The sequence below is a fragment of the Miniopterus natalensis genome, chromosome 5 (assembly GCF_054644295.1).
Source record: "Miniopterus natalensis isolate mMinNat1 chromosome 5, mMinNat1.hap1, whole genome shotgun sequence".
Taxonomy (NCBI): Eukaryota; Metazoa; Chordata; class Mammalia; order Chiroptera; family Miniopteridae; genus Miniopterus; species Miniopterus natalensis.
This window is the reverse complement of record NC_142085.1, coordinates 61,861,732-61,889,098: the sequence shown is the minus strand read 5'-3', so window position 1 is coordinate 61,889,098 and position 27,367 is coordinate 61,861,732. Positions and strand designations below refer to the sequence as shown.

At 39.9% G+C, this 27,367-nt stretch overlaps 1 protein-coding gene across 2 annotated transcripts; it reads right to left on the bottom strand.

Annotated features, from left to right (window-relative positions):
- Positions 1–27,347, bottom strand: RWDD1 (RWD domain containing 1). Of its 2 annotated transcripts, none has more exons than XM_087817576.1 (7): positions 27,170–27,346; positions 19,533–19,598; positions 17,706–17,836; positions 13,617–13,760; positions 11,718–11,850; positions 10,923–10,985; positions 1–23 (listed from the first exon to the last, which is right to left on the bottom strand). In XM_087817576.1, exons 1-7 carry the CDS (start codon positions 27,240–27,242, stop codon positions 16–18), a joined length of 618 nt encoding a protein of 205 aa, XP_087673702.1. In that variant the 5' UTR covers positions 27,243–27,346; the 3' UTR covers positions 1–15. The 2 variants fall into 2 exon arrangements, with proteins under 2 accessions (XP_087673702.1, XP_016054187.1); XM_016198701.2 differs by lacking the exon at positions 1–23 and adding an exon at positions 7,934–8,649 and having other exon boundaries at positions 27,170–27,347.
- Positions 27,348–27,367: the final 20 nt, after the last annotated feature.

The following is a 27,367-nucleotide window of genomic DNA, read 5'->3' as shown; positions in this document are numbered from 1 at the left end:
ACCTTTTTTTTCCTTTTAATAGACTAGGAAAGAACCAAACAAATTCTCCATTAGTTCACTTTGGATATATAGATTTATTTATCTAACTAAGTTCATTATTCAACTTATCTATATTGTTTTCCAAGATTTTTCTTCATAAACCTTCTTACCCATTCAGAAATAACCAGTTTTAGGACAATTTATTTTTTTTCAACAAGTATGTTTGTACTTTATATCTTCTATTAGCAAACCCATGAAATTTCTTTCCAACTTAATTGGAATTCATAACTCTTAGACCTTAATTTTCTTTAGTGACAATTAAAAGTAAGCAATTAACTTTCTTTAGATTGACAGTTTTATGAACACATTTCATAACTCCTAGAAATAGGTTCTTTCATACTTCTATCTTCAAGAGACATACTTCAAATCAAGTACAAGATATAGTCATTTACAGATCCAAATCCACCGTCTAGCTTCTCTGCAATAAGAAGCCAAAAATAGGAAAACAGATCAATTAATATTTCAGTATCCTATTAGTTCAAATATTCAGATGTTTAATAATTTTTACTATTTAATCCAGCAAAATTCCAAAGTTCTAAGTCACCAAAGACTTTGGAAATCTATGTTTAGGTATGTATAATTACTGAAAAGTTTTACCAAAAATCCTTCATTATTTCCTTATATTTATTAGCTACTTCTTTAAAACTTCATGAAATTTTTAAAGTCAACTATTAACTGTCATTTTCTGGGCAAATTTTGTAACAGAAATAAATAACATGAATTTATTCCTGCAAATCCAGGCAAAACAAAATTATGTTTTATGTTAATGATTTCTAAAAGACATCAATTAAACTTACATCTCCCATTTGGATCCTTGGTGATTATTGCAGTCCTTTCATATGATTAAAAGTGAGCTGTCTAATGTTCTAGTGTCCTTGGCCACTTTTAGAAAGCTGGAGAACTGGCTGGGGAAATATCAGGCCCTGTGGCTTGGATTTAAAAATGCCTCACATTTTTCCTTTTGAGTTTCACTGTTAGGGGCAGGGGTGGGGTGAGACCTTTTCCCCCTGTTTGAACCATCAATTTAGATTCTTTCAGAGTAGAATTTTTATCATGTAACAACATGAAATCTTGCACATAAGAAATCTTATCCCATTTACTAGACCTCTGGCAAAACAATTCTGATTAGTCATTGACTTAAATTGGCCAGTTAGTTAAAATACGACCTAATGGACCCTGATGGAACCAAGACTAAGTCACTTGTTTCAAAAGAAGAAAAAAAAAAATCCAAGGAAAGACAAGGTCAAAATAAATGAATTACAAAACAGGGATGATCAAAGCAAGTCCCCCAAAGAGAACAAAACAAAGAATGATTGTAACCCCTTTCATTTCAGACAGATGAGGGCTCTGAGAGAGCACTCAGAGCAGACAGACCAAGCTCTCAGGCAAACATGCCCTCCCACAGAGGAACTGGGGTTAAAGTCATAGTGTTATCCCCTGCCAAACCGGTACCACAGATGACCCGGTGCTGAGTCCCAGATGGTTAAGAAGACCAGAGGGCAGTGCTAGAGGACCCCTGGTGTGCACCCCAGTTTGACCTACCCAGTCAGACTTGGAGTTCATAGACTCCCCAGAGACCTGTTTCCTCTCACCAGCTAAGCATTTCAGGCAGCTAATGCCTTGAGGGGGAGATCAGGGAGAGTCCCTGAAATAAAGAAATCTCTGTAGTCCCTGTCATGGGGTCAGCCTGCCACCAGTAGCTGGGACCCTCAGCCCAGGCTCTCCAGGCCTTACCAGGGTCCACACAGTCCCAGTGTTGTTGCCAAAAATTGTAATTGAAAATCCGGATTCTGCTGCCTGCCACACCAAAAACCGAATTTGTGAGACAGGTGCTGGTTAAAGGAAAGAGGCTTATTCGGGTACCAGCACCACAAGAAGATGGGGGACTTTTCCCAGCCCTCAAAAACCCATCTTAAGATCTCAGTGTATGTCATGCCCCAGGTGACTGCTTCCTGCTGGGCTGAGTAGGAATGGTAGGGGATTGTAAAAAAGACAGGGAGACAGAAAGTGGGATCAGGAGGTTCACCGCATGCTGCTGGCATACAGGCGACACTAAACAGGCTTTGCAGCTTTATTTTATACAACGCTTGGTTATCTCTAAATCAGTCTTAGCACAGGATATTCAGCCTGGCCACAGCCACAGTTCCCCCAGGTTGCCCCCAGGCCAGGGCAAACCTGTTTGCTCCCATCTTGGTCTGCACCGCTCAGTGCTTCCTGATCCCCAGGGAGGAGGCTTAGCCTTTGGCGGAGTTTACAGCCAGCTCCCCACAAGTGCAGGCAGAAGTTTTTATAAGGAGGGGGAGTGAAATCAGAACAAAGACTTGGGGGCAGGGGGATGGCGAGACTTCTTTCCCGGGTCAAGGCAGCAGGGCTGCTCCTCCTGAGAAGGGGGAGTGTGGGGAGGAGAGGGGGCTGAGGGAGTGTTGCTTCCCAAAGTTTTCTCTCTGCATCCATTCAGCATTATTTCTCTCTCTCCAAACAGGACCTTGTAGTATTTGTTTTGTTTGTTTTATGGTCGTCCAAGAGTATTTTTTCCATTGCTTTTCAGAGAGAGTGGAAGGGGGGGGAGAGAGGGAGAGACAGAGAGGGAGAGACAGAGCGAGGGAGGGAGGGAGGAGGGAGAAGGGAGAGAGAAAGAGAGACAGAGGGAGGGAGAGAGAAACATCCATTGGTTGCCTCCCACATTGGCCCCAACTGGGGCGGGGATGGAGCCTGTGACCCAGGTAGTGCCCTTGACCGGAATTGAATCCGAGACCCTTCTGTCCCAGGCCGAGGCTCTAACCATTAAGCCAAACCTACTAGGGCAGGCTTTGTAGTTTTGTTGCGGACACCTGTGGATTTTGGAGGCTGGCACTGGGGATTCCCTCCTCCCCCCAATAGCCTTCTCTTAAGCTGTAAAAAGAAGCTAGGTGAGGAACAGTAACACATGGTTTTATTTACTCATTCTTAAGACAGCAGGTTAGCTGCAGCCTGAAAACAAACGGAATGCATAGCCTTTTTATCACTTCCCTGGAATATAAATTTGTGGGGATATGTCTAGTTTCTTTCCTGTCCTCTCCCTTCCCCTAGTCATGGAGTTCCCCTTCTCCCCAAAACACACACAGACACACACACACAGACACACACAGACACACACACAGACACACACAGACACACACAGACACACACACAGAGACACACACACAGACACACACAGACACACACACAGACACACACAGACACACAGACACACACAGACACACACACAGACACACAGACACACACACAGACACACACACAGACACACACACACAGACACACAGACACACAGACACAGACACACACACACACAGACACACAGACACACACACACACAGACACACACACAGACACACACACACACACACACACACACACACAGAAATCCAGGTCCTGATGAAGAGCAGCAGGTGCCTCCAGCTGCGGCCTGAGCAGCTGCACAGACTTTCACTTCACTGTTTTACTTCCCAGCTCCTCTGCTAGAACAGCCACTGCTGCTGCCGCCTGTCCCCACTGCCACCAGACTCCCCTGGTTCCAGACACAGTCTCCTCCAAGATCCAATCCGCCCACTTTCAGATGCACAGGTAGATGAATGTCTTGGGTGTCCGGGTGTGCTGTGCAAAGACACTTGTTTGCTTATGATGCCCAATCAGCTATAAATCAATGAAGAGGGGAGTAGGAAGAACAACTTACATCACCACGATGCTGATGTCACTCTCAGTTTCTCTCTTTTCTATGGGGGTAATTGAGAACTTGAAAATAAGCAATCTCTTCTCTCTGGAATTTTGTCTTCCAGGGGACTGAGGTGAAGTTCAAATGCAGCACAATTATGTGGGGAGCAGGCTGTAAGCTGGCAAAGCCCTTAGAGTCCCAGAGGCTCCGCCAAAGGCTAAGCCTCCTCCCTGGGGATCAGGAAGCACTGAGCGGTGCAGACCAAGATGGAGCAAACAGGTTTGCCCTGGCCTGGGGGCAACCTGGGGGAACTGTGGCTGTGGCCAGGCTGGAGAACAGTGACATCCTGTGCTAAGAATGATTTAGAGATAACCAAGGGTTGTATAAAATGAAGCTGCAAAGCCTGTTTAGTGTCGCCTGTATGCCGTCAGCATGCGGTGAACCTCCTGATCCCACTTTCTGTCTCTCCTGTCTTTTTTACAATCCCCACCGTTCCCACTCAGCCAGGCGGGAGGAGTCACAGGGGATGTGACACAATTATTACTTGGAAAAAGCAGGGATGCAGGAAAAGTTGGCAGGGACCATAAGGCCAGGTTCTAAGGAACAACTAGAGGTGCCTGCTTTTCTGGACAGAAATAAGCAGTCTGGGAAACACACTCTGTCTTTAGCAAAAGGGACTAACTCTATATGAACAAAAAATTCTCATTAAGTGGGAAAAATGTATTTGTATCACATGGTAATTCAGAATAAAATTCACGCACATCTCATTCTCCCATTCACAACCGCAACACAAGCTTGGGCATGTGCTTACTTTTGCTTGTTTTTTTCAACATAAAAAATATGGAACAATAAAAAGAAAAGACACTCAGCTTGTTCCAACACGATCTTTTGGATATAACTATCACTTAATATTCTCCAAGTATCGCTGCAGGACCTGCGTGATTGCCATATTCACAGGCATCTCTCATAGAGTATTCCCTTTGCTCATCCATTAGCTAAATGATTTCTTCCCTAGAAGCTGCCTCCCAGCACTGATTCAGATACAAGCCAAGGTGTTAATTATATTGTCTTAATTCTCCAGCAATCCCATAAAAGGGTTACACTCTCTGACTCAGCCGTTTTGTTTTTTTTGGGGGGGGTGGGTATTTACTATTTTCTATAACCAATCTTGTCTTGTTCTCAAATCTTCCTTCCCACTATAAGAAAATTTAAGCCTACAGATTAAAGATCACATGTCTGTTTCAGCGTTAGACAGTGACTTGAGTAAATTGAAAGATGATTAAAACTTCCTGTCAGGGCAGTTTCGCCCTTTTGGACAGATCTTCCCTATTTCTCCTTCCCCAAAGGGCAAGTGACAGGGAAGAAGCTTAGTGTCCACATATGGTGGAGGGAGGCTCTTCTAGTCTGGCCAAGTCCTGTGTTCTGAGCTGTGCAGGCCTCCACGAGGACGCCTCCCATCCACCGGGCCACCCCACCCAGGTGTCTGTCCCAGGAAACTGGCAGCTACTGCTGGTGACACGGGTCTTCCTTCCCTCCTGTCTCAGGATCTTCCTACTCAGGAGCCTCCCTACCCCTAGCGCAGGCCTCTTCTTCTCCGATTCTCTTAGCACTTCACCTCTTTAGAGAAGCTTAATAGAAGTTTTTGTAAAAGTATATTTTTATTGATTTCAGAGAGAGCAAGGGAGAGGGAGAGGGAGAGAGAGAAATATGAATGATGAGAGTCATTCATTGGCTGCCTCCTGTGCGCCCCCTGCTGGGGGTCAAGCCTGCAACACAGGCATGTGCCCTGACTGGGAATCAAACCTCCGTCTCCTGGACCCTGGTTGATGGTCAACCTCTGAGTCACGCCCTGCCCAGCCCGGCTAGAACTTCTTATACTCTAGAAAAACAGTCCTGCACCTCAGCATACCCCCACCTCTTTTTCTCTCTCTTTTTCCACAATACTCTTTGTTTGCTAAAGTGGTTAGATGGCTTTTTTGACAGCCATGAATGTTCAACAGAACACCAGAAATGTATGCAGGATTCAGAACAGTTTTTCATGTGGCGGAACTGATCTCACACCAGAAGATGCCTAGTATCCCTGGCCTAGCATCCCTGGGTTGGGTAGCTTATCAACAAGACACTCATTTCCCACAGTTCTGAAGGCTGGGAAATCCAAGACTGTGATACCAGCGGCCTCACGTCTGATGAGAACCTGCTCCTTGGCTGTCTTCTCACTGTAGCCTCACAGGGCAGAGGGGCAGGTGAGCTTGCCAGGGCCTCTCTGACTAGGGCGCTAACCTTTCTCATCACCTCCCAAGGACCCACTGCCTGGTGTCACCACCTTGGGTGTTAGGGTTTCAACACATGGATTTCGGGGACACACAGACATTAGTCCACAGCAGTGTACTTCACCATAATCTGATTGTGTAGGGCAGGCAGGTGGATATGGTGACGTGGGAAAGCTGAGATTTGCAGACAAAGCCCTGGGGAGAACTTTGCTGGTAACTGACCAGTTTTGAATGTGTTTCTTAACTTTCCTTTTAAAATAAATTTTGCATATTAAGAAAGTATTATAATCCCCACCTTAGAGGAAATTGAGGATCAGAGCTTAAGTGAATGTTTTTCAAGCTCCCAGTTAGAAGAGCCTATGATTCCAATTCTCACCCTTTTTGACCAGAACCATCTATATTTTCATACTAAGCAATGTGTTAATTTCCAGTAGTGAACTAAAATATTAAGTATCAAATATTAAATCTTCACTTTTTCCCCTTGTGCTCAAGCTCCCTGGGGCAGGATCAACGTGTGCTGGTTCATCATCAATGGAGCACCAATATCAGAAACAGAAATCACAACCACCCCATGTAAAAATAGAAAGACAGTTCTATCTTAAACAGAATCCTGTAAGATTAGTTCATAACAGTGAGGAGAGAGACATCAAATGCCTACCTTTGAGAATGTGCCTAACGCCTTCCTTCAATGTCATGTTCAAGGGCATTAGCATCAATATTTGCCTTTTAAAACACTATCAGTAACAGATCCTAATGTCTTTAGGGCCTTTAGATGGAAATGGAGCTGTCTGATAGTTTAAAAACAAAATTTAAATGTCAGAAGATACATCCAAACTAAAATAAGGACGTTTTTAAAAAAAAGTATCTTACAAGTACAGATGAAAAAGGTTCTAACCCATATTTTCAAAATAGTCTAAGTTCCACAAGAATCAATCTATTAAAAATAGCATCAACTTTGGAGGTGATTTATTTTAATGATTATATACCATTTCAATATGTTTGGACTGGTATGGTCAAAACCAATAGCTTATTTTTTAACATCTTGGGTTACGTGGCAGTAGCCCACCCATGCTCATGTTTTCGGGTCCTTAATTGCTTTGGTTTAACTGTCTGCTTGAGGTTGGCAACAATACGGCTTCATTTTGCTTGTCCTCTGAGCACTTTCATTTGTGGGAAGAAGACTCCCTTATGTGACAGAGTTCCACAGGGTTCCACCTCCAGGCCTTTCTACCTGATGATCTAGGGATGGAGGCCAGGGAACCCTGATGCCTTTTGGAATTACCAGGGACTAGGCTGAGGGGAATGAGGCATTTCCTTACCCTGGGTAAGATATATGCTCCAGTTTGAGAACCTTTGGTTAATTCGCAGAATACAAAGCCAACAGTAAAGTTAATATTTAATCTGGATGAAAGCACTTGAAAGTATCATTAGGACCAACCAGCTTGTCTTTGTTTCCTGCATTAGCTGGTGAACAGTATTACATTCCTCAGTGATAGCTTTGTGTCAAATGATTGGATTTTAACCATAAGAGCTGACTCCAAATATAAACGTGGGATCGATATGGCTGTTTTTGGGCATGTGGAATATATGCACTTGTGAACGGAGGCAGCTATTCGCAATAGCACAGGGATTTCTCATGAGGTGAAGATTGAATCCTCCAAATCTGCAGTGACTGGATGACTTGCCTGAAGCCTGGTTCTCCCACCTGGAATCCCCGACTCAATCATTCCAATAATTCCGAAAGCCTCACATAGGCATGGATGTGGAATGCGGTTCTCTTGTAGACAGAGTACAACCCCAAGGATTCAGACCCCTTCATCCGGGTTTAGAAATGTAGGGGGCATCGCAACATAGACTTCACAACCGTAGGACAGTGCTTCCTAATCAGGAGTGTGCATCACAACCACCAAGTCACTGGCATGAGATGTCACTGTTTTAAGATTCAGATTGAGGCTCTGGGTTTATTAACCTAAACTGAGAAGGGCCTAGAAGTACACACTTTAATAAGTCCACAAATGGTTCTGATTCAACTACGACAGGGCTAAAGTCCATTTTATTCCTGACTACAATATGGGCTTCTGGTTTTGTTAAGACTTCAATTTATCATGTCCAAAGGCTAGAATTCAGAGGTTGAACGCTCTTTTCACCTCAGTCTTCTAGTATTTTATATAAATGACAACACTCGGAATCCAAAGCCACCACTGCCTCCAGCACAGAAACTCTGAGTTGTTCCAGCTCCTCACACGTGAGCCCACACCAGAGCCCAGCGTCTCTCCGAGTCTGCAGGGATGGCCGGTCTCTCCAGCACTAAGTGACTTTAAATGTGACCTTCTTCCCACCAATAAGAGCAACTCAACATTGTATATTTGAAATTTTAAGGTCAGTTTATTAAGCTCATTGATGAAAGCCTTCAGAAGAATATTCTCCTGAAAATTATTTTTTCTTAGAAAAAAAGAAAGGAAAGTCAGCACCCTCTCAGCACAGCCACAGATGCTGTGGCGGTCAAGCCTCTGCAGACGGACGTCCATCAGTCGGTTGAGTCGCTCTCTGGGTCAGCAGGATTATAGTCTGGATCGTCAGCCTCATCCTCCAGCTCCAAGTCATCCATCTCCTGGAACAAAGACTCATCCACCTCCACACTGTTTCCAGCTGCCAAAGACAGAAGATTTCACCTTCACTCTTATACTTAGGCATGAAAGATACAGACAGAAACTTCTCCACATGCGTGGGAGGTGATGAAACTTAAACTGCTGCAGCAAATCACACCAACAGTGGTCTGCAATGGTCAGCAGACTCACACATTTTAGGAACAACTTCATGCTTCTAGTTCACAGTCTAAAAAATCCAGTTATAAAAAAAGCCTTTCTAGAATGAACGATTTATGCTGTGGCATGTGACAAGTTGAAGACAATGATATGTCCTGGTTATACAAAGTTCATGATCACTGACGAAGGGTCTCATACCAGGAGCTTATCTCTTCTAATCCTGGCAGATATGCATATCATTAAAGCTCAGCTGTACTTGTTATTTAGGTGATAGATTTAACTTCATCTTCACTGTCACCCAGTTCGCCTTGTAAGCAATGGCATGCCTTTCCAAGATGCCCACTGTCTAAGCCATATAGGAAACAATACCCAGGCTTTCATTAAATATCTTCACTCTTCAGTCTGTCTGAAGTATATAAAGGCAGGATATAACAGTACTCTTATGCCCCAAATTGTTCACCTTCCTTCCCCCTCGGGCCCTAACCCACTGATGTTCAACTCAATAAAATAAATCTTGCATATGAGGTCAGTAATCAAATACAATTTGCTAAGTCCAAGCCAAAACATGACTGACTCTGTCTGACAGAGGTAGTGAAGGTTTCACAGAGCAGAGGACCTCTGAAACATCTTCCTGATACATTTGGATCCACCAAGAAGAAAAGAGGCCAGAATGAAGCAATTCTAGGCAGAAGTATATGTCAAGGCAGACAGACAAGTGGAGACACTGAATACTTCTATCTAGGACATAAGATTCTTGAGGAAAACTATCTGGACACAACAGATGAAGAAAGACTGAAGAATTGCTTAGGCCAAACTTTCCTCTGAGCAGAAGAGAACCAAAAGATTTTAAGGAGACAAATGTCATGTGGTTTTAGAAATAACACCTCAGAGACAGTGACAATAGGATTTGTAAGGTCACTAGAAAGAGGACGAGACTGCTGCAGGGATATAATTTAAGAGGCTACCACAAAAGGCCAGGTGAAAATGATAAAACCTGCAATATCAGGAGAAAATAGCTGAGAAGACATTTTAGCAGCAGAATCCACAATCTTTGGTAAGTTATTGGATGTGAGGAGATATTTGATCTATTAGACAGGGAAAGAAGTCAAGAATGCATGAAGATAGTAAAACAGTAAGACTTCTAAAGTACAAAGGAGAAAGAGACAAAGCTTTTTGGATCTAGAATTTCTCAACAAAATAGGAGGTAAAACGAGCCCTTAAAATGAGAAAGGGATAGATGAGGACAACCTTGCTGATTGTTTTGAGACTATAAAAATCTTGCAGCAAGAATATAACAAAATGTATTTTACAATGGGAAATACACTTAAAAACGTGAAAAGGGCACAGCGCTCAGGTTGAGAAGCATGGCTTAACAGTGAGCCACGTCAACACTGCTGCCTAACCTTCTGCAGCAGAAAGTCCAGGACCAAGGTTGAAAGGCCAGATGCCAGCGGATCCCCAGATGGGCATGACAGAAGGCTAACGAAGTGCAAGGTGCCATCAGAGGTGTGGCGCACGGAGCAGAGTTTAAGAAACACACATCAGCCAGAAGCTCCGTGAAGGCACGGAATTTTTCTATGCTATTTTCTGCTGTATCCTCAGCAGCCAGGATGGTCACTGGCCATAGGTGGGGTACAATAAATACCTGTGGATGGATGGATAATGCACAGACGGAAGACTGAAAGAGGGTGAGAATTAGCATAAAAAGGAGAAGCAGGAAAGCGTAAGGGACCAGATGCTCTAAAGACAGTAAGAGCGGTATGAAATATAAGATTTTTGGTTAAAGGGCAAGAGGAGCTCCAGGTTTGAGGTTTTTATAAAGCTTCACTATAAACCATGGAATAGTTTCCATACATTTATGATGCTAGAAACTTGAGGAAAACAGGTCACCTAAATCAGTGGCCTCGTTTATAAGTTGTTAGAGGCTAATGTGATCATAAACGTTTATCTATTGCTATCTTCGATTTTGCTTCAGTTATTAGAAAACTTGAATACACTAATATAGTTTAACATATAAATTTATCAAACATTAGAATTTGTTTTTCAAAATGTATTTCTTTAAACCCTTGGGAGGAGAGATTTACTATATTGTTATCACTCTGGTTTGATATTAAAAACAGTACAATATGTACATGTGGAATTCTGGGAGTATCTTACCCTCCTCCAAGAACTGGATATCAGATGTGTCAAGATTATGATCTGTTTCAAATAGCTGTTTCCCTAAAAGAAATAAATAGGTTTAATTTGAATGGCGTAGTTTTCTCCATCTTCTCTATAACCCTTTAAAAAGTGTAATAACCCAAGAAAACAAGTCTGAAAATCTGTTTTCTGTGAATTTCAATACATCTATGGACTCAGCTAAGAGACGTATGAAACGTATTTGCATTAAAATGGGACAACTGATAACCTAGTCTGCCTCAGAGTCCTAGAAAAACAAATGGGTTTGACTCTATCACTTTTAAGGTTTATAATCCTAGAAGTCATGGTAGCTGTATCTCAAGATCTATCCAAAGCAATATTTAGATAAAAGATAATCCATAAATATTAATTATAATTTTGTGTGAAGATACATCATCATGTAGAGTGAATGCTTTCTCTTTTTGTCCCATAGATGCCTAAGTATATCTTCTCATAGCCCTAGTCAGGTGGCTCAGTTGGTTGGAGCATCGTCCATGTACCAAAAGGTTGCAGGTTCGATTCCGTTATAGGGCACATACCCACGTTGTGGGTTCGATCCCCAGTCGGGGCATGTGCAAGAGGCAACTGATCTATGTTTCTCTCTCATGTTGATGTTTCTTTCTCTCTCTTTCTCTCTCTCTCTCTCTATCTCTAAAATCAGTAAATATATCCTCTGGTGAGGATAAAAAAGAATTTCTTATAGAAACCTGTCCAAATGATCCCCTTGTTGTATCAGAAGTAACTTGGGGAACCGGAAACAGAAGCAAGGCATACCACTTAATTTATTTTTTCCTGCTTGTTCTTCTTCTTTCATTCGTTTCTTTTTAATTTCCAAGAGTTCTGCATCAAACTTGGCTTTCCAACTTAAGAAATTCTCAATTGTAACAGGAGTGCCATGAAATAATTGCTTGGAAAATAGAAAAGATATGTCACCGGATAATTGAGACAACAGTTTAAAAAATAAGGCTTAATGATTTCCTGGACCAGGGGTGGGGAACGTCTGGCCTGAGAAGTCATTTGGTCTGGTCCTGCCAAGGCAACTGCAGGCGGGACTTGAAATTCAATGAATCTAGGAGCATTTTTCATAGCTAATTTTTAAGTTGATAATTTTGTATGGCCTGCGAATGATGTTACAAATATCCAAATGACCCTTGGCAGAAAAAAGGCTCCCCACCCATGTTCTAGACAAAAGAATATAGCCACTTACAGGAGAAAAACAGAAAACCTGTTTCAAGTTTTGAAGTATTTAATCTGGTATCTGCCTGCACTGGCTACTCTCATTGGTTTTGGCAATTTATTCTGGACAAGTCCATTTATAATTTTTATTACAAAAAACAAAGATAATATGCAACGTATCCCCATTGCTAGTCACTATTCAGAAGAAAGTTGTTGCTGTTAGCAGTAATGTTTTGAATACATATCAATTTAGAACACTAGCATCATAGCTTATCTTTTTACTTCATTTCAGAATTTTGTTTTCTTTATTTTAGTAAATACAGTCCTGTGCCACATAACGATGTTTCAGTAAACAATGGACCCCCTATATGACAGTGGTCCTATATAAGATAACGAAGTAGAAAAGTTCCTCTTGCCTAGTGACCTCGTAGCTGTCCGAATATCATAGGGCAATGCATTATGTGTGTGTGGTGATGCTGATGTAAACAAACCTATTGTGCTACTAGTTGTATAAAAATATAGCACATACAATTACATACAGTACATACTACTTGATAATAATAAAAACTGTTACTGGTTTATGTATTTACTATACTATACTTTTTATCGTCATTTTAGAATGTACTCTACTTATATAAAAAAAGCTTGCTGTAAAACAGTATGTCATGTTACACCAGCAGCAGCCTCATACATCTTGTTTACCAAGTCTCTTGATTGCAGCACTTTCTCCTGTGCTTGATATAATCTCATGCTGTTTTATAAATTTAGTGCAGCCTGTGTGCTCAGTGTTTATAAAATCTAAAGCATGTATGGTAATGTCCTAGGTCTTCATATTCACTTGCCACTCACTCACTGACTCACCCAGAGCAACTTCCAGTCCTGCAAGCTCTATTAATGGTAAGTGCCCTGTACAGGTGTACCATTTTTTATCTTTTATACCACATTTTTATTGAACTTTTTCTATGTTTAGATATACAAATACTTAACTATTGTATACACAAATGTGTTATAACTGCCTACAATGTTCAGTACAGTGACATGCTATACAGGTTTGTACCTAGGAGCAATAGGCTGTACCATATAGCCTAGGTATGCAGTAGCTATACCGTCTAGGTTCATAGAAGTGCAGTCTATGTTCACACAATGAAGAAATCACCTGACAATGCATTTCTCAAAATGTATATCCGTATTAAGCAGTGCATGACTGTATGTAAGTTACTCTGGTGGGGGCTTTATTCATTTTAAACTCTATACCATAAGTGAAATAATTTATATTTCTTGATCTTACCTGCATGAGCTTTACTAAACTTTACTGACTATTAATCATTACTTATGTTATGCCACCAACTAAATGAGGGACTTCCAAGATTTTACTTATAAAAGCTTTACTTTCATTTATTTTTGTGATTTCCAAAAAAATTAACAAAAAATCCCAAACTCAAAACAAAAAATACCAGATTTAGAGAATAGTGAAGGAAAACATGGCTTTTAATGTACCTTTTCGGCTTCTTCTGCTTCTTTTTCTTTTTGTTTCTTTTCTTCTTCTCTTCTAGTTTTTATTTGATCCACTATTTCATTTAATTTTTCCTGCACAGCTGTCACTAAAGTAAAGATCATCACCATACCAAGGTTTTCTTCTGCCTATTTAACAACAACAACAACAACAACAAAGAGGTTATAGTGAGAAGCATACTTCTCAAATAAAAACTAAGCAATAAAAAAAGTGTTTCAGCATAATAACTAAATTCTGTACATTCATAATATAATTACTCAGTTATATATCAGTTGAGACACTTGGATAAATGATTATTTAAAAATTAAACATAATTTTAATAAGTCATGTAATTTTTCATATCCAACCTAAAATAGACATTTCAGTAAATTCTGTTTAATAATCATAAATGTAGGTAGAATTCAGAAAACCTTTCCTACAGAAGCTAGTAGCATCAGTTCTCAAGCATGTTGTCATTAATTTAGTTCCTTTTGGATATTTTAAGAGCTGTGACAATGAACTGAACTGTGAGGCCAGAGCAATTTTCTAATATAATAAAATAACAAATATTGTAGGTAGTTCTGTGATTTATTTTTATCTACCTTTTTTCTTTTGATTTGAAATGGTTCAAAACCAAATATAAAAACATCTCTGGCCTGGCTGGGCGTGGCTCAGCAGTTGGGCATCGACCTATGATCCAGGAGATTGTGGTTCGATTCCTGGTCAGGGCACATGCCCAGGTTGCGGGCTTGCATGCAGGAGGCGGCCGATCAATGATGACTCTCTCATCATTGATGTTTCTGTTTCTGTCTCTCCCTCTCCCTTCCTCTCTCTGAAATCAATAAAGATATATTTAAAAAAAAAAAAAAAGGCATCTCTGACTCACGAAAGGGCTTTAGTTCAAAAGCTACCTGGAAGTTGGTCATTTGAAGGCATAGTAAAATAAAATAAGATATCTTGTTTATAAGATAGGTTTCCTATCTTATTTCTGTGGATAAACAAGACCAAAAACAATCCAAAATTTACAAGCCAGAATCTCTGTCCTAGAAGCTAAAGAGATTTCCAAGCATTCCTTTGACAGGGCTGGCCTCAGAAGGGTCTGAATAGTATTTCATCCCCTGGGCCCTCCGTGAGTACTAAGCTTCAAGCCAGCTCCTGCAATCCTCTGCAATGAAGCTTCTCTGTGTGTTTTCATGCTAATCATCCTCAATCTGACTCTAAACAAACTTCTCTCCTGAGTGCCAACCCATATGAAAACTGACCACTGGACAGTGACTTGGACGTCACAAAGGCATCTCAACACGGAAACTATCATCTTCTCCACAAAACCTATTTCTAAGTTCTCCATCTCAGAGAATTGCACCACCATCTATCCAACCTGAACACTACCACCCCATCTTAAACTCTAGCACCATCTCTTACCTATTTGTATATGCCATTTAAATTTGCCTACTGTTCTCTGTCAATACTCTCATCAGACACCATCATCTTTAGCTTGGAATATCACAAGAAATACCCAAGTGGTCTTCTTAAAACCTGACATCAACTTCTCTGACCATTCAATACACACACAAAACTCATTTAGTCAGTCTCCTGCTTAAAAACTTCTCAATAGCTTTCCAAACCAATCAGGAGCAAGACCGTACTTTTTAAGCAGTTTAGAAGACCCTCTGGGAATTAACCTTTTAAATTCCATCACATGTAACCATAAACCTCAAAGTCTAAGCTTAAGTAATTTAGTAAGACTGAAAGCTCTGGAAGGAAATAATGATCTCTTTTCTCTCCCTCCCATGACCCTTAAAGGCAAGCTCGTTCCTCTACCCTGAAACTCTTCTGCTCTCTTTACTGCCTGGCAAACTCTTTCTTCGGGTCTCAGCTTCCTCTAGGAAGGTGCCTCAAATCTATGTCCATTCGTTCACTCCTGTACCTCACCCATCAGAGCACTTTTCACAAAGAATAATGACATCTGGTTTGCCAGTCCATACTCCACATCAGAGTATAAAATCTATGACAGAGAAGATGGTGTTGATGGTGTCTGTCTTAGTTATCTCACTTAACACTTGATACATTTCAAGAACAAATACCAATAGGATCTCTTTTCAAAAAGTTAATATTCCAACAGAAAAGCAAAAAAAGAATCATTCATATAGAATGAAACTATTCATAAGAATGAAACTAGACAACCAGAAGTCATAGGTAAAGACTTCCACATCACTATTTATTAAAGAATTTCAAATTATGATTTTATATTATTTTTACTTTGTCATCATTTGTTTCGTTCTCAATGAAAATACCTAGGTTAGTAAATGTGGGCAGACACCCTCAGTTGCTATAGTGAAATCATAACTTGGCACAACCATTTTGACGGTCAACTTGGCAGTGTGTATAAAATTAAATATGCGTACTCTTTAATCCAGTAATCTTACTTCTGGAAGACTCTGGACAAGTACACTCATCATAATTCATTCTTTAATTAAAAAAAATAAATCTGAGTGTCTACTATGTGCCAGGTTCTAGGAATTCAAAGGAGACAATGCTCTAAGGATGTGCAAATAGTGACATATAAAAATATTCAAAGAATTATATATTATAAAGCAGGCAAAAATAAGAATTTTAAGATGTTTCAAAAATTATGTGTAATTACACATACAGTGAAATCCTATGCAGTTATCAAAAATAATGATTCATATATATGCTTATTAAAACGGAAAGATGCCACACACTGTAATGTGAAAAAAAGGATGTTATAAAACATTATGTATAGAATGATCTACCTTGGGGTGGGAGAGGGACTATGAATATAAGTATAAGAAGAAGTCTGAACTGTATCACACCAAAATGTTAATAGGCAGTTATATCTGGTTGGTGAGATTAACAATAATTTCTATTTTCTTTTTCATGTTTTTCTGTATTTTTCATGAGTATTTTGTAATATGAATTTACTATTTTGATAATTCAATATTAATTCAACTATTTTTAGAGGAAAAGTGCAAATATTCCCTCAATACATCTGATCTCAGATAAGTATTAGAAAGAAATTTTTTTAAAGGAAGGAGTTGAGTATGAATAAAATATAAAATGCAAGAAAATAAATCACTTAGATCAAAATAACTTACATTAATACATGACTGACTGAATATAGCATACTGTCCCAGGTTCTCTGCAATGTTTTAAATGAAGCATGTTATGCCAAATGGCACTATAATTAGTGTAATTTCATACTGGGTAACAGAGAACAGGATTCAGGATCAGCATAAATTCATGTTTGATATATCTTCTTTCTCTTTTCATTTGCTAATAGCTCCAGATATTTTAAAAATATCAGCATTAAGAATACCAGTAGTCCTTGAAATATACAAGTTACATTTAAGGTGGAGACATGTTTTCTGTTAATTCTTCATAGAACAAACAAACAAAGCTAGGACTTTCTGATTTTAAGATGGTAAAGATTTTGCTTGTCCCACCCACTCGCTACTCTGAAGAACACATGAAAACTCTCTACCCAAGTAAGAGACAGCTTTAAATACCTGCCAAGTCCAGACTGTAGGTAGCCTATCCCATCAGAGAACTAGCCAAATAAGAACTTCTAATACCCATTTTTTCTTCCATATAACCTCCCCTCTTGGAGATGTCATAAACCCTTGTTGCTGTCTGTAAGTTTAGGGAGAAGAAAACATAAGAAAAAACAAAATCAACCACCAGTCCTCTTCCCAGATTGTAGGCAAGTAGCCTGCAACAGGTCAGAGGGGTTGGAAATTTTCTTTTCAGTTGGAATTTTTAACTGCACATGGGACTCGATATTCTGAGAACCTAATTGAAGCTATGCTTATACCTATCACACATTTTATACCTGAAAGTCATGGGGCTGACTGTGTTTCAGACAGGTATAGGGACAACTTCTCTTACCCAAAGTTTAAAGGTAGAATGGAAAACAAATTATATATATATATATATGCGCGCGCGCACACACACACACACACACAATGAATTCTGCTTTTTCAATGTATTAATTATACATATTTAACTCTTGCAACTGATGTATAATACTTAAGGACAAAAAAAATAATGCCATTACAAAACCTGTTATTCCTTACCTGTAATGCTAATAATTTTAAAATACTTGAGACATCATTATCTTCTAGATTTTCCTGCGAGAATATTTCATAAAGGGGGGCTTCATCTGGATATTTCTCACTGTATGTAAACTTGAGGGTAGTCTGGACAGCTAAAGACACAAGATAAGAGTTTGCTATGAACGCCCTAAAATGTAAAGTACAGAGACATCAACATTTTTGTTGAATCAGTAATTAATTTATAATGTGTCAATTCCACCAAACTGCAACTAAACAGATGTACAAAATATTTTCTGTCAAAACCTATTAGCCACAAAAATCCTTTGTCTAGAGTTTGCCTTTCTTATAACTTACACTTCAATTATCAAAACATGATTTGGATGAGTTTAACTCAAATCTAAATCACTCTCCATGGGGGGGGGGGAAATGACACAGACACAACACTTTAAAATATTTTGTTTTAATTTTTGTGTATGATGTCAATAAAGAATGTTATAAGTCAATGGATATAAAAAGATTACACTGTTTTTGAGCATTTAAAAATTCATTTTATTAACCTTTCTATTTTTATTGCTAAAAAGCGTTCTGGTTTTTTAAAATTTATTGATTCTACTATGTGATATAATAGACATTTATTCACCATAAAAAAGTTAGTAATACACTAAAGTAAAAATAAAATCAATAATAATCCCATCACCAGGAAGGGATCACTATTACCATTTTGGTATATTTAAAGTATAAAAGTATTCTTACAATTTTAAACAAAATATAAAAACTGTCCATGTTGTGTATGAGATTTTATACATATAAATAAAAATATTACCCATATATAAATATACTATATGTAAATAACTGTATCCAACATCCTTTAATTCAGATTTCAGTATTATCTCTATGCTAACCTCATTTTCAACTGTATAAAACAGATTTAGCAAGTATTAACACTAAAATTGGTGTTACATGGCTAAATTTTAGTTAACAGGAAAAAAATCCTTGGGGTTAATATCAACTTACATTATGTTTTTATCAAATTACAATATTTTTTTTTTACTGATTTTTAGAGAAAGGGAGAGGAAATGAGGGAGGGAAAGAGAGACAGATGGGGAGAGAGAGAGAGAAACATCCATTTGCTGTTTCACTTATTTATGCATTCATCTGTTACTTCTTGTATGTGCCCTGACCAGAGATCAAATCTGCAACCTTGGTGTATCAGGGTGACACTCTAACCAACTGAGCTATACAGCCAGGGCTCAAATTATAATATTAATTGAACTAGACTAAAGGTAGAAATGAACTTCAGATATTGCCGCTCCCCCAACATCTGCCAAGTTTAAATTAATTTATTTAATTTTAATTTATTAGTTTTATAACTGCCTTATTTAATTTGTATATCTGTCATAGTTTTATAGTTGTATAATAGAGGTTTTACCTGGCTTTATACATATATATTTAAATAACAGTAGAATACCCATTCTAAAGACAGAGAGAAAAACATGCAAATAGGTATTTATCCTGACTAATACCACACAATCACTGAAATAGGTATGCATCCAGTCTTGTTTTGGCCAAAAGAATCTCTTACCTTTTCTCCATCTGCTGTATTGTTAATGTTTCTGTTTCACTTTTAAAAATTAAGTTCATTGTGTCAGAATATATCATGTTGACTTTCTATTTCTCTAGAAGTCATGTTTACATAGTATATCAACTAGAAACACACAACACTCACACTAGATCCTTAACAGCACCTTAGCATCTCTACACCTGCAATGCCCAGCACAGAATTGCTGTTGAATGAGTAAAATGCCTGAGAGGCTTAGAAAAACCACAGGTATTTTTTATGAGACTTACTTTCATCATTTTCTCCAGCCTCAGATGTCACAGTAATGGTGAAGCTGGGAGGATTTTCTGATAATACTGCAAGAAAATACAGACAGAGATTAAGTTATTAAGATGCTTTCCTCATTAGCCAAATATCACTACCCAGTCCAGGAAACTGATCCCTACACCTGAATTTCCATTTACGCAAATACAGACTAAATAGAACATTCAAGTGATAAAACACATCCATCAAATTTCTATTTAAATCTTGGGTTGTCTTTAATCTGGAAAGAAATACCTATAGTAGGTACCCTCCTGGTGTTTTATCAAATCAATTAAAATAATTAAGTAATTTACCTTTAATTCAAAATTTCCACCTACATATAGAAAATTATATTCTAAAAAATTCCCAAATGGAATGACAAAAAAGTTTGTTTCTTATTAGAAACTACTCACTGATAAATATTCAGTATTATCACTAATTTTATACCTATATATTCTGAAATACAATTCAGAATCTCCATGACAAACAGTAAATATTAATTTGTTTGAGTTTGTGTCTGCTAGCTAGCTCTTTCTCCCACAGCATCTCTAGAACCAAACTTTATTCTTTTGACAAATTACTGAGCCTCTATCATCTTTCATGGAATTATAAAACTGTCCATAAATCCAAACATCAAATTGCTTACAATTTATTAAGCAAGACAAGTCAGCTGAAACCTACGTAACTTTATTAACCAATGTCACCCAAATAAATTCAATAAATTTTGTTTTTAAAAGACAAGACACGTAAATCAACATTCACATAAATAAGAAAGCTTTATATACCATTTTACACCCTGATGTCTACCTATTCCCCCCACAACAATACTATAAAAACTATGAGTGCGCCTAGATCAGTGCCTGGCACTATCTAGAAACTCAATAAACTTTGGCTCAATGAAAGAGCTAAACTAATGGAATGAAAGAAAAAGACAAAAACAAAGAAAACTTGCATTCAGAACCATTAGAAGAATAAACACGGAAAATTCAAGCAACCCTTGAAGATGCTGAGTCGATGAGAAAAGCCTGTGCCTCACTCTAGGCCTGGAAAGCACTGGCCCCTGCCCTGTCAAGGGTGGTATCAGGTCAGCAGCCTCTTTCTGAAAGGAAAGAGCATGGGGATCTCTGAAGAAGTCACTATGGAAACTACTCAGCTTTCCTTACTCCATAACTTCTGAGGCCTTCATAAATATTCTTTCTCAATAAAAGTTTCAAGACAAATGCCTGCATTTTAATTGAAGTTTAAAAGTACTTAAAACAATGATGAACATTTATGATTCTTGAAAGGTTTTTGTCGGAAAGATAAAAGAATCACATTTTAAAAGGCGTCGGGCAGGCCAGTCCATGCTGAAAAAGTCCCTAAGCGGAAATTATAATAAAGCTTTTATGATTGGCCCTTTTTTTTTAAACAAACAAATGTGTGTAAAATATATTTGATGTATTTCACTATTTCTTTTCATGACCAACTTCAGCATTTATACGTCATGAAATATAAATATTGCAAGGACAGAAACAAAGGTTCAACCCAATGACATTCCAACTTACTACCATTTTCTAGGACTTCATGAGGCTGTAAGTTAGGGAATCACCTACAGCCAATAACAGCTAACATTATTGAGCATTGCTTTGTGCCTGTGCTGTGCTATGCATTTACATAAAGATCTGTTAATTCTCATACCAAGATCATGATTTTATACTGTTACCATACTGCACCAAACTTAAGACTATCAAGTATGAGATGTACCCTACTTTATGTACCACTAAGAAAAAAAAAGCTGCAATTAAACTGCGGTATGTAATCGATTATAAGACAAATGCACATTGGATAGATATTAAAATGTAAAAATATGTCTTAGAATCAATAAAATATTGTATCATCCCAATTTTATAGATGTGGGAACTGAGATAAAAGAGCTTTAAATAATTTTCCCAAGGTTATACAGGTAGTAAACTATGGAGTTTCATTAAAAAAAATTTTTTTTCCAGCTGAGAAATTCCAGGGAAATCATTTCAGCTAGGCTGTGAATTAAGGCATGTTGGTGAGCAGAGGTGAAGAAAGGAATGTAGGAGAGTAACACAGCAGCAGGGGTACAATGTGGGGAAACTTAAGGAATAAATAGGGAATAAAAAATTATTTCATTCGATGGAAATATGTGTGAGAGAGGAAAACTAGCTGGAAATATAGCTGAAAGTTTAGTTGTGGCCAGTAATAGGTTTTTGTTTTTAGCCACCGTAACATGGTCAGGATTGTATTTCTAAACATAGGAAGATAAACCTAGCAACAGGGCATAAAATGAGGGGAAACGCAGCTAACGGCAGGATGAAACTGGATAGCTAATGAAACTGTCCCAGCAAAGATAATGAGGTTATGAACTGGGTGGGAACCGATGGGAATAGCAGGGAACATGATGAGTGACACTGTGAATTTGCAGGCAGAGGACAGTGGGGCCACTAACAAAAATAAGAACTACAAAAGAAAAATCAAATGTGGTACAGTAAGGACGGGGCAGTTTCCGCTGGAAGTGCTGAACGTGCCATCAGAAACGAGCAAATGGAGCAAAAGAGAATTAGGCTTGAATTTATTTGGGAATGTTCACAGAGAGGTGATAGCTAAAGCCATTAGACTTGATGAGACTACTACAGAAAAAATGGAGAGAGAAATAAGAACCAACACCAGCTTTGTAAGGAATCCTAAACTTGGGGGAAACCCAAGAGATGGAAAAAGTGCCAGAGATTAAAAGAAAAGCAGCAGCCATGAGAGGTAAAAACAAGCTCAAGAAAAGACTAGTTTATTTGTAAACCACTCCAACTATCGAGATTCAGGTCTGACACGGCAGTGCCTACATGCACCTCCAATGTGTCTACAATGTGCACGTGTTTGTGCAGCTAGGTGGGGAGAAAATGGGCAATGAACCCTTGGCCTGTAAGATCACGTCTAAATTCCTAACAAGGTTTTGTGATCTGGCCCCTGCTTACTTGGCAGGTCTCATTTTCTGCAATTCCCACTTCTCACTTTACGTTCTAGCAATACCAACCCACTTGCCCACTGAACACATTTCGCTCCCTCAGAGTAATGCTGTGCTCCTTCTCTGTGCTCATTCATGTGTTAACGCCGCATCACCCCTCAGTTCTCCAAAACAACTCAGACCCTCTCCTCTCCCTATGCTCCAGCTGCACCCCATACATGCCTCCAGGAAAGTCATCACACTGTGTTGTTGTAAGTAAGTTATCCAATGTCTTTTCCCAGTATGCTGGGCTTCTAACAATCGCATGTGGTCAGTATCTGGTAAATGAGGACATGGGGAAGGTAGCAAGAACATCTTTAACTGCCAGACCTTCAGGGTCAGACAGAATAAGGAGGCCAGATGAACAAGAAAGAAGTTGATAAACCATTAATCCATAAGAAATCATGACGAAAGGCATGTTCATTGAAAGCACAGGAATGCAAGAACTATGAGCTACAAAGTTTATGGACAGAAAGAGGAATTTCAGAGGCCAGATGTTTGAAGTGGCATTTCCAAGGTGTGACTATGCCCCCATCAGTTAAAGAAAATGGAAATCAAAACTGTTTGTTGATAAAGACAAGGAACTGTGAAGCCATATTAGAAGAATCAGAAACTAATATGGTAACTTTCCAGTAAAGAGTATCTCACATTAATTTAACAGTTATAAAGTATTTCCATTTACATCCTTCATTAAACAGATACGGAAACTGAGGATTGGAGAGGTTATATGATTTGTCTAAGGACACAGAGCTAATAATACCCACTACACCAAGCACACATTACATAGAAAAATTTGTGACCCAGGAACAACAAAAAAAGACTATTGGAGAATATTGCTAATATCCCCCCAAAGCCACTCTCCACTTCTTCCAGTCATACCATTAAAAAATTTTATTGATTGAGTGATTTTAGGGAGAGAGAGAGAGGAAGGGGAAGGGGGGAGAAAACATTGATCTGTTGTTCCACTTATTTATGCAATCATTGGTTGCTTCTTGTAGAGCCCTGACCAGGGACTGAATCCACAACCTTGGTATGTCAGGATGTGTTCTAACCAACTGAGCTACCCAGCTAGGGCCAGTCATACCATTTTTAATTGAGCACACTGACCACCCTGAATAAAACTACATTTCTCAGCTCCCTTACTTAGGTCTCACCAAATGACTATGTTCCAACTAATGAGATGAAAGCAGTAAGTCCTTTGACAGTTTCCAGGAAATTTCCTTAAGAAACTGCTGTCTTTTACTTTTTTCCCCCTTTAACTATCCTATGGCCTGGAAAAGGAATGTTGCCATCTCAACCATGAGGGTGAGATTACATCTTGGGGGTGACAGAGAACTAAGAAGCCTGAGTCCCTGAGGAATTTTTAAACAAGAGCTACACTACTATTTTTTATGTGCAAGAGCAATAAACTTTTACCTTTAAAAAAACCACTGTTATTTGAGGTTTTCTGTCACAGCTGAACCTAATTTTTTTTAAAAATGTATTTAAAAAACCGTGGAAAATAATAATATTCCAAAGCTTGGAGGTGACTAAAATGGGGATGGGAAAGTTACTTAATTGGACTTGCAAAGATGAATGATTCCTGTATTCTGATGAAGGAATAATCCCAGTTCTAATGCATTACTGTTGAGGTAAGCAGAGAAAAGATTAGCTGCCTTAAAGATACCAGACTTCCACCACTGCAAGTGGATCAGATACTGTTGAGAAAGAGTAAGGTTGTTGGGCATAGTGGAATGAGCCAGAGGAGGGGGAGAAGTGTTAGGTGATATAGGGATAGATGGACAGAATTAAGGATTTTGTCAAGAGCAGAAATAATGGAGGTAGAGCAGCTAATGGTACACTAAAGGGACACACAAATGACATTAAGGTTTTAACAAAGAACCAGACAGCCCATATTAAAATAGTCCATTTGCTTCTTAGGAAGTGCCTGTCTTAGAAAAACTACTTTTGCAAGTTGACTTTTGCCCCATCTGTAAGATGCAATTATAAATGTTAAAGGCTCATGACTGCTACTCTGAGGTTCTGACACAGCAAATACAGGATTATGAACCCCTCTTTGTAAGACCAAACAGAATCAAGGGAACTTGCCTTTTGGTTAGCCTGAAGCCAACCAGTATGTTTCAACAAAACTCCCCACAGCCAGAGATTTTGATACAGAAATGGAAATAACCAAATCCTGCTCCTTTAGCAGGACCTTGCCAAGTAAAGCACTATTGAGGGAGAATGTGTTATCAGGAAAGTCTGTTTATATTTTGGGAGACTTGCTATTATAAGGATTGGATCAATGTACAGCCAAGCTACGGAACAAGCAAAAAGAAGAAACTCTATGATTTGTTAGAATTTACAACAAATGCAACATTGGACCAAAAGTTCTTTGCAAATAGTTAAGCAACTAATTCTCCAATTCTGAGGTTAAGTTAGGTCTATATAGCTAGGACTACAGGCTGGCCAAATTGTGCCTCTTCAGCATCCAAAAGGGGGTCATGATGTGCTGCTCAACAAAAAACAAACAAAAAGCAAAAGCGTATCTACCTCCTTCATCAACAGCATTGAGCATTTATCAAATCTAATATTAAGTGTGATTCAAAATGTAGTTAGAAAACTACCAATTTGTGTTCCTTGACAAACTGACAAGCAATTTCTCTTTCTTAAACCTGGTACAAAAGGATGAAAGTACAAAATCATCAACACAGAAGAAGGCTATAAAACAGTAAACCCGAAAACCCTGAAGATTTCAAAAGATTAAACATGGAAATATTTTATTCCAAAGTTGTCTGCCATTTCCCTGAGAGGTTCCATAAAGAATATGATTAAGGAGTCAGGCAGAGTTCTTAAAAAACTATAAATCAAGACATCTCAATTTAATTTACGTATTGCAAAGCTTGTAGGATTGCTGATAGGAATTAGAAACTGATGGGCTCAGCTGATACTGCAGAATACTTGCATGTATCAAATAGTCATAAATTGTCTTCTATTGCCCTGACTCAGAATCTTCAAGCACTATTACCTGAGACAAGAACTACATACACTGAACTATATCAGGGCCTAGCACAATACGAAAGAACCACCAGATTGTTGTAGGATTAAAAAATGTATCACTTTTATAAATGCTTATATGCACAGTATTTAAGGAAGGATACCTTATGTCCAAAGAAATTAAAACAGCACATCTTATGCCTTAACTCTGCCTACAGTGTTCATACTTGTTACATTTCCAAGGTACTAGGAATGACCATGTATCACGATTAAGAATATATGGAGCAACTGACCCTGTATTCTATTTTATTTAGACATTGACATATAAGCAAGGATAGAGAAGGGAGCCAGACTCCATACACACTCACCCAGTTAATGACACTCTCAAACCCCTCTTCACTCATCCCCTTACCATCCTCACAGCACAGCTGTACTGCTGGTGAGAGAGAACATGAACAGGACTGGAGCTACACAGGGGTAGCTGAGAGACATCTGCCTGTTGGCAAAGCAGAACAAAATTTGCTACCGTTGCAAGCAGTGGTCAAAGGAGGAGCTAAAGCAAACGACACTAAACAATGAAAGGGGGAGAGGGGCTGGAGTTTATGAGTGACAACAATATATATGCCTGAACTCTGGCAGTCAACGACGCACGACCCTCAGAGGAAGGTACGGGGAACAGGAATCCCACAAGTCTCGGTTCTCCTGGCTCCTATCGGCTTCACTTGATCCCTCCTCAAGAACTGAGTGTCATGTGGGAGAAGCCGTATCGACACGGCTACCTCGCTGCATTTTAAGGACCACCTGAAGCACTGCGTACTACAGAAGAGCTGTCTTCCTTCGCGTGATGAATGTCTCAGTATTTTACCTTAGCCCTACCTGCCAAGCAATCTTCTGCTCCCCCCCTTCCCAGCTGGAGCTGGATCCCACATCCCACACGTCTGAGGGCGCTCCAGGCGAGACTAACGCGCCGCGCCGGTCCTGCCGCTAACTCGCCGGCCGACCCACAGCCGGCCCCGCCTTCGCCTCGCTGGCTGCGGGAGAAGTCCCGGCTGGACGGCGAACACCTGCGAACCCAGGGCGGCACTGCCCTTCGCGCCACCCCGCTCACTGGGCATGCTGCAGATGCCAGAAAAATCTGAAAAAAGAAGCAAAAGGGAAACGACAAGCCTCGGGAACAAAGCTCCTCTCAAACAGACTCCGGGCAAACAACCACTCCGAATCCCCTCGGCCGTAAAACACCGGCGCAGGAAAAACAGCTCCTACCCGAAGAGAGGCGAAAATGCGCAAACTGACCCCTCTGCGGCCTGGAAAGCTGACTCCCACGTGGAGTATGTTTTCGTGTTATTTCACTCTACCTCCGGTGGCCGTAAGTTACACGGAAACTAAAGTGCCCGCGACTCCACTCCAGGCCTGGCGCTCTCCGGGGCCTCGCCCGCCTCGCCCGGGCTTTTAGATTCCAGGCAATAAGCGGAGCAACAGCCGCGGAGTCGCTCGCAAGTGCCTGGACCCTTGGGGAGAAGAACCTGAGGAGAGAGTGGCCCCGCTGTCCCCACCTCCATCGTGGCCCGCGAGGCCGAGGGCGGCGGCTCCGGCCCATCCCACCCCATCCCAGGGCGGCTGCGGGCACGCGGCCGCCGAAGTCACCTGTAAAAGAGTCGGGGTAGATGGACTCCAGAGCCTCCAGCTCGTTGCGCTGCTCCTCGCCGAAATCGGTCATCGCGGCCCTCGCTGCTGCCCATGGAGCGCCCAGACACCCAGGCGGCGCGCTGCAGCCGGGACCACGGCCGCGCCGGGAGAGCGGGCAGCGGCCGGCGGGCGCAGGCGCAGACTCCCCGGCTGGGA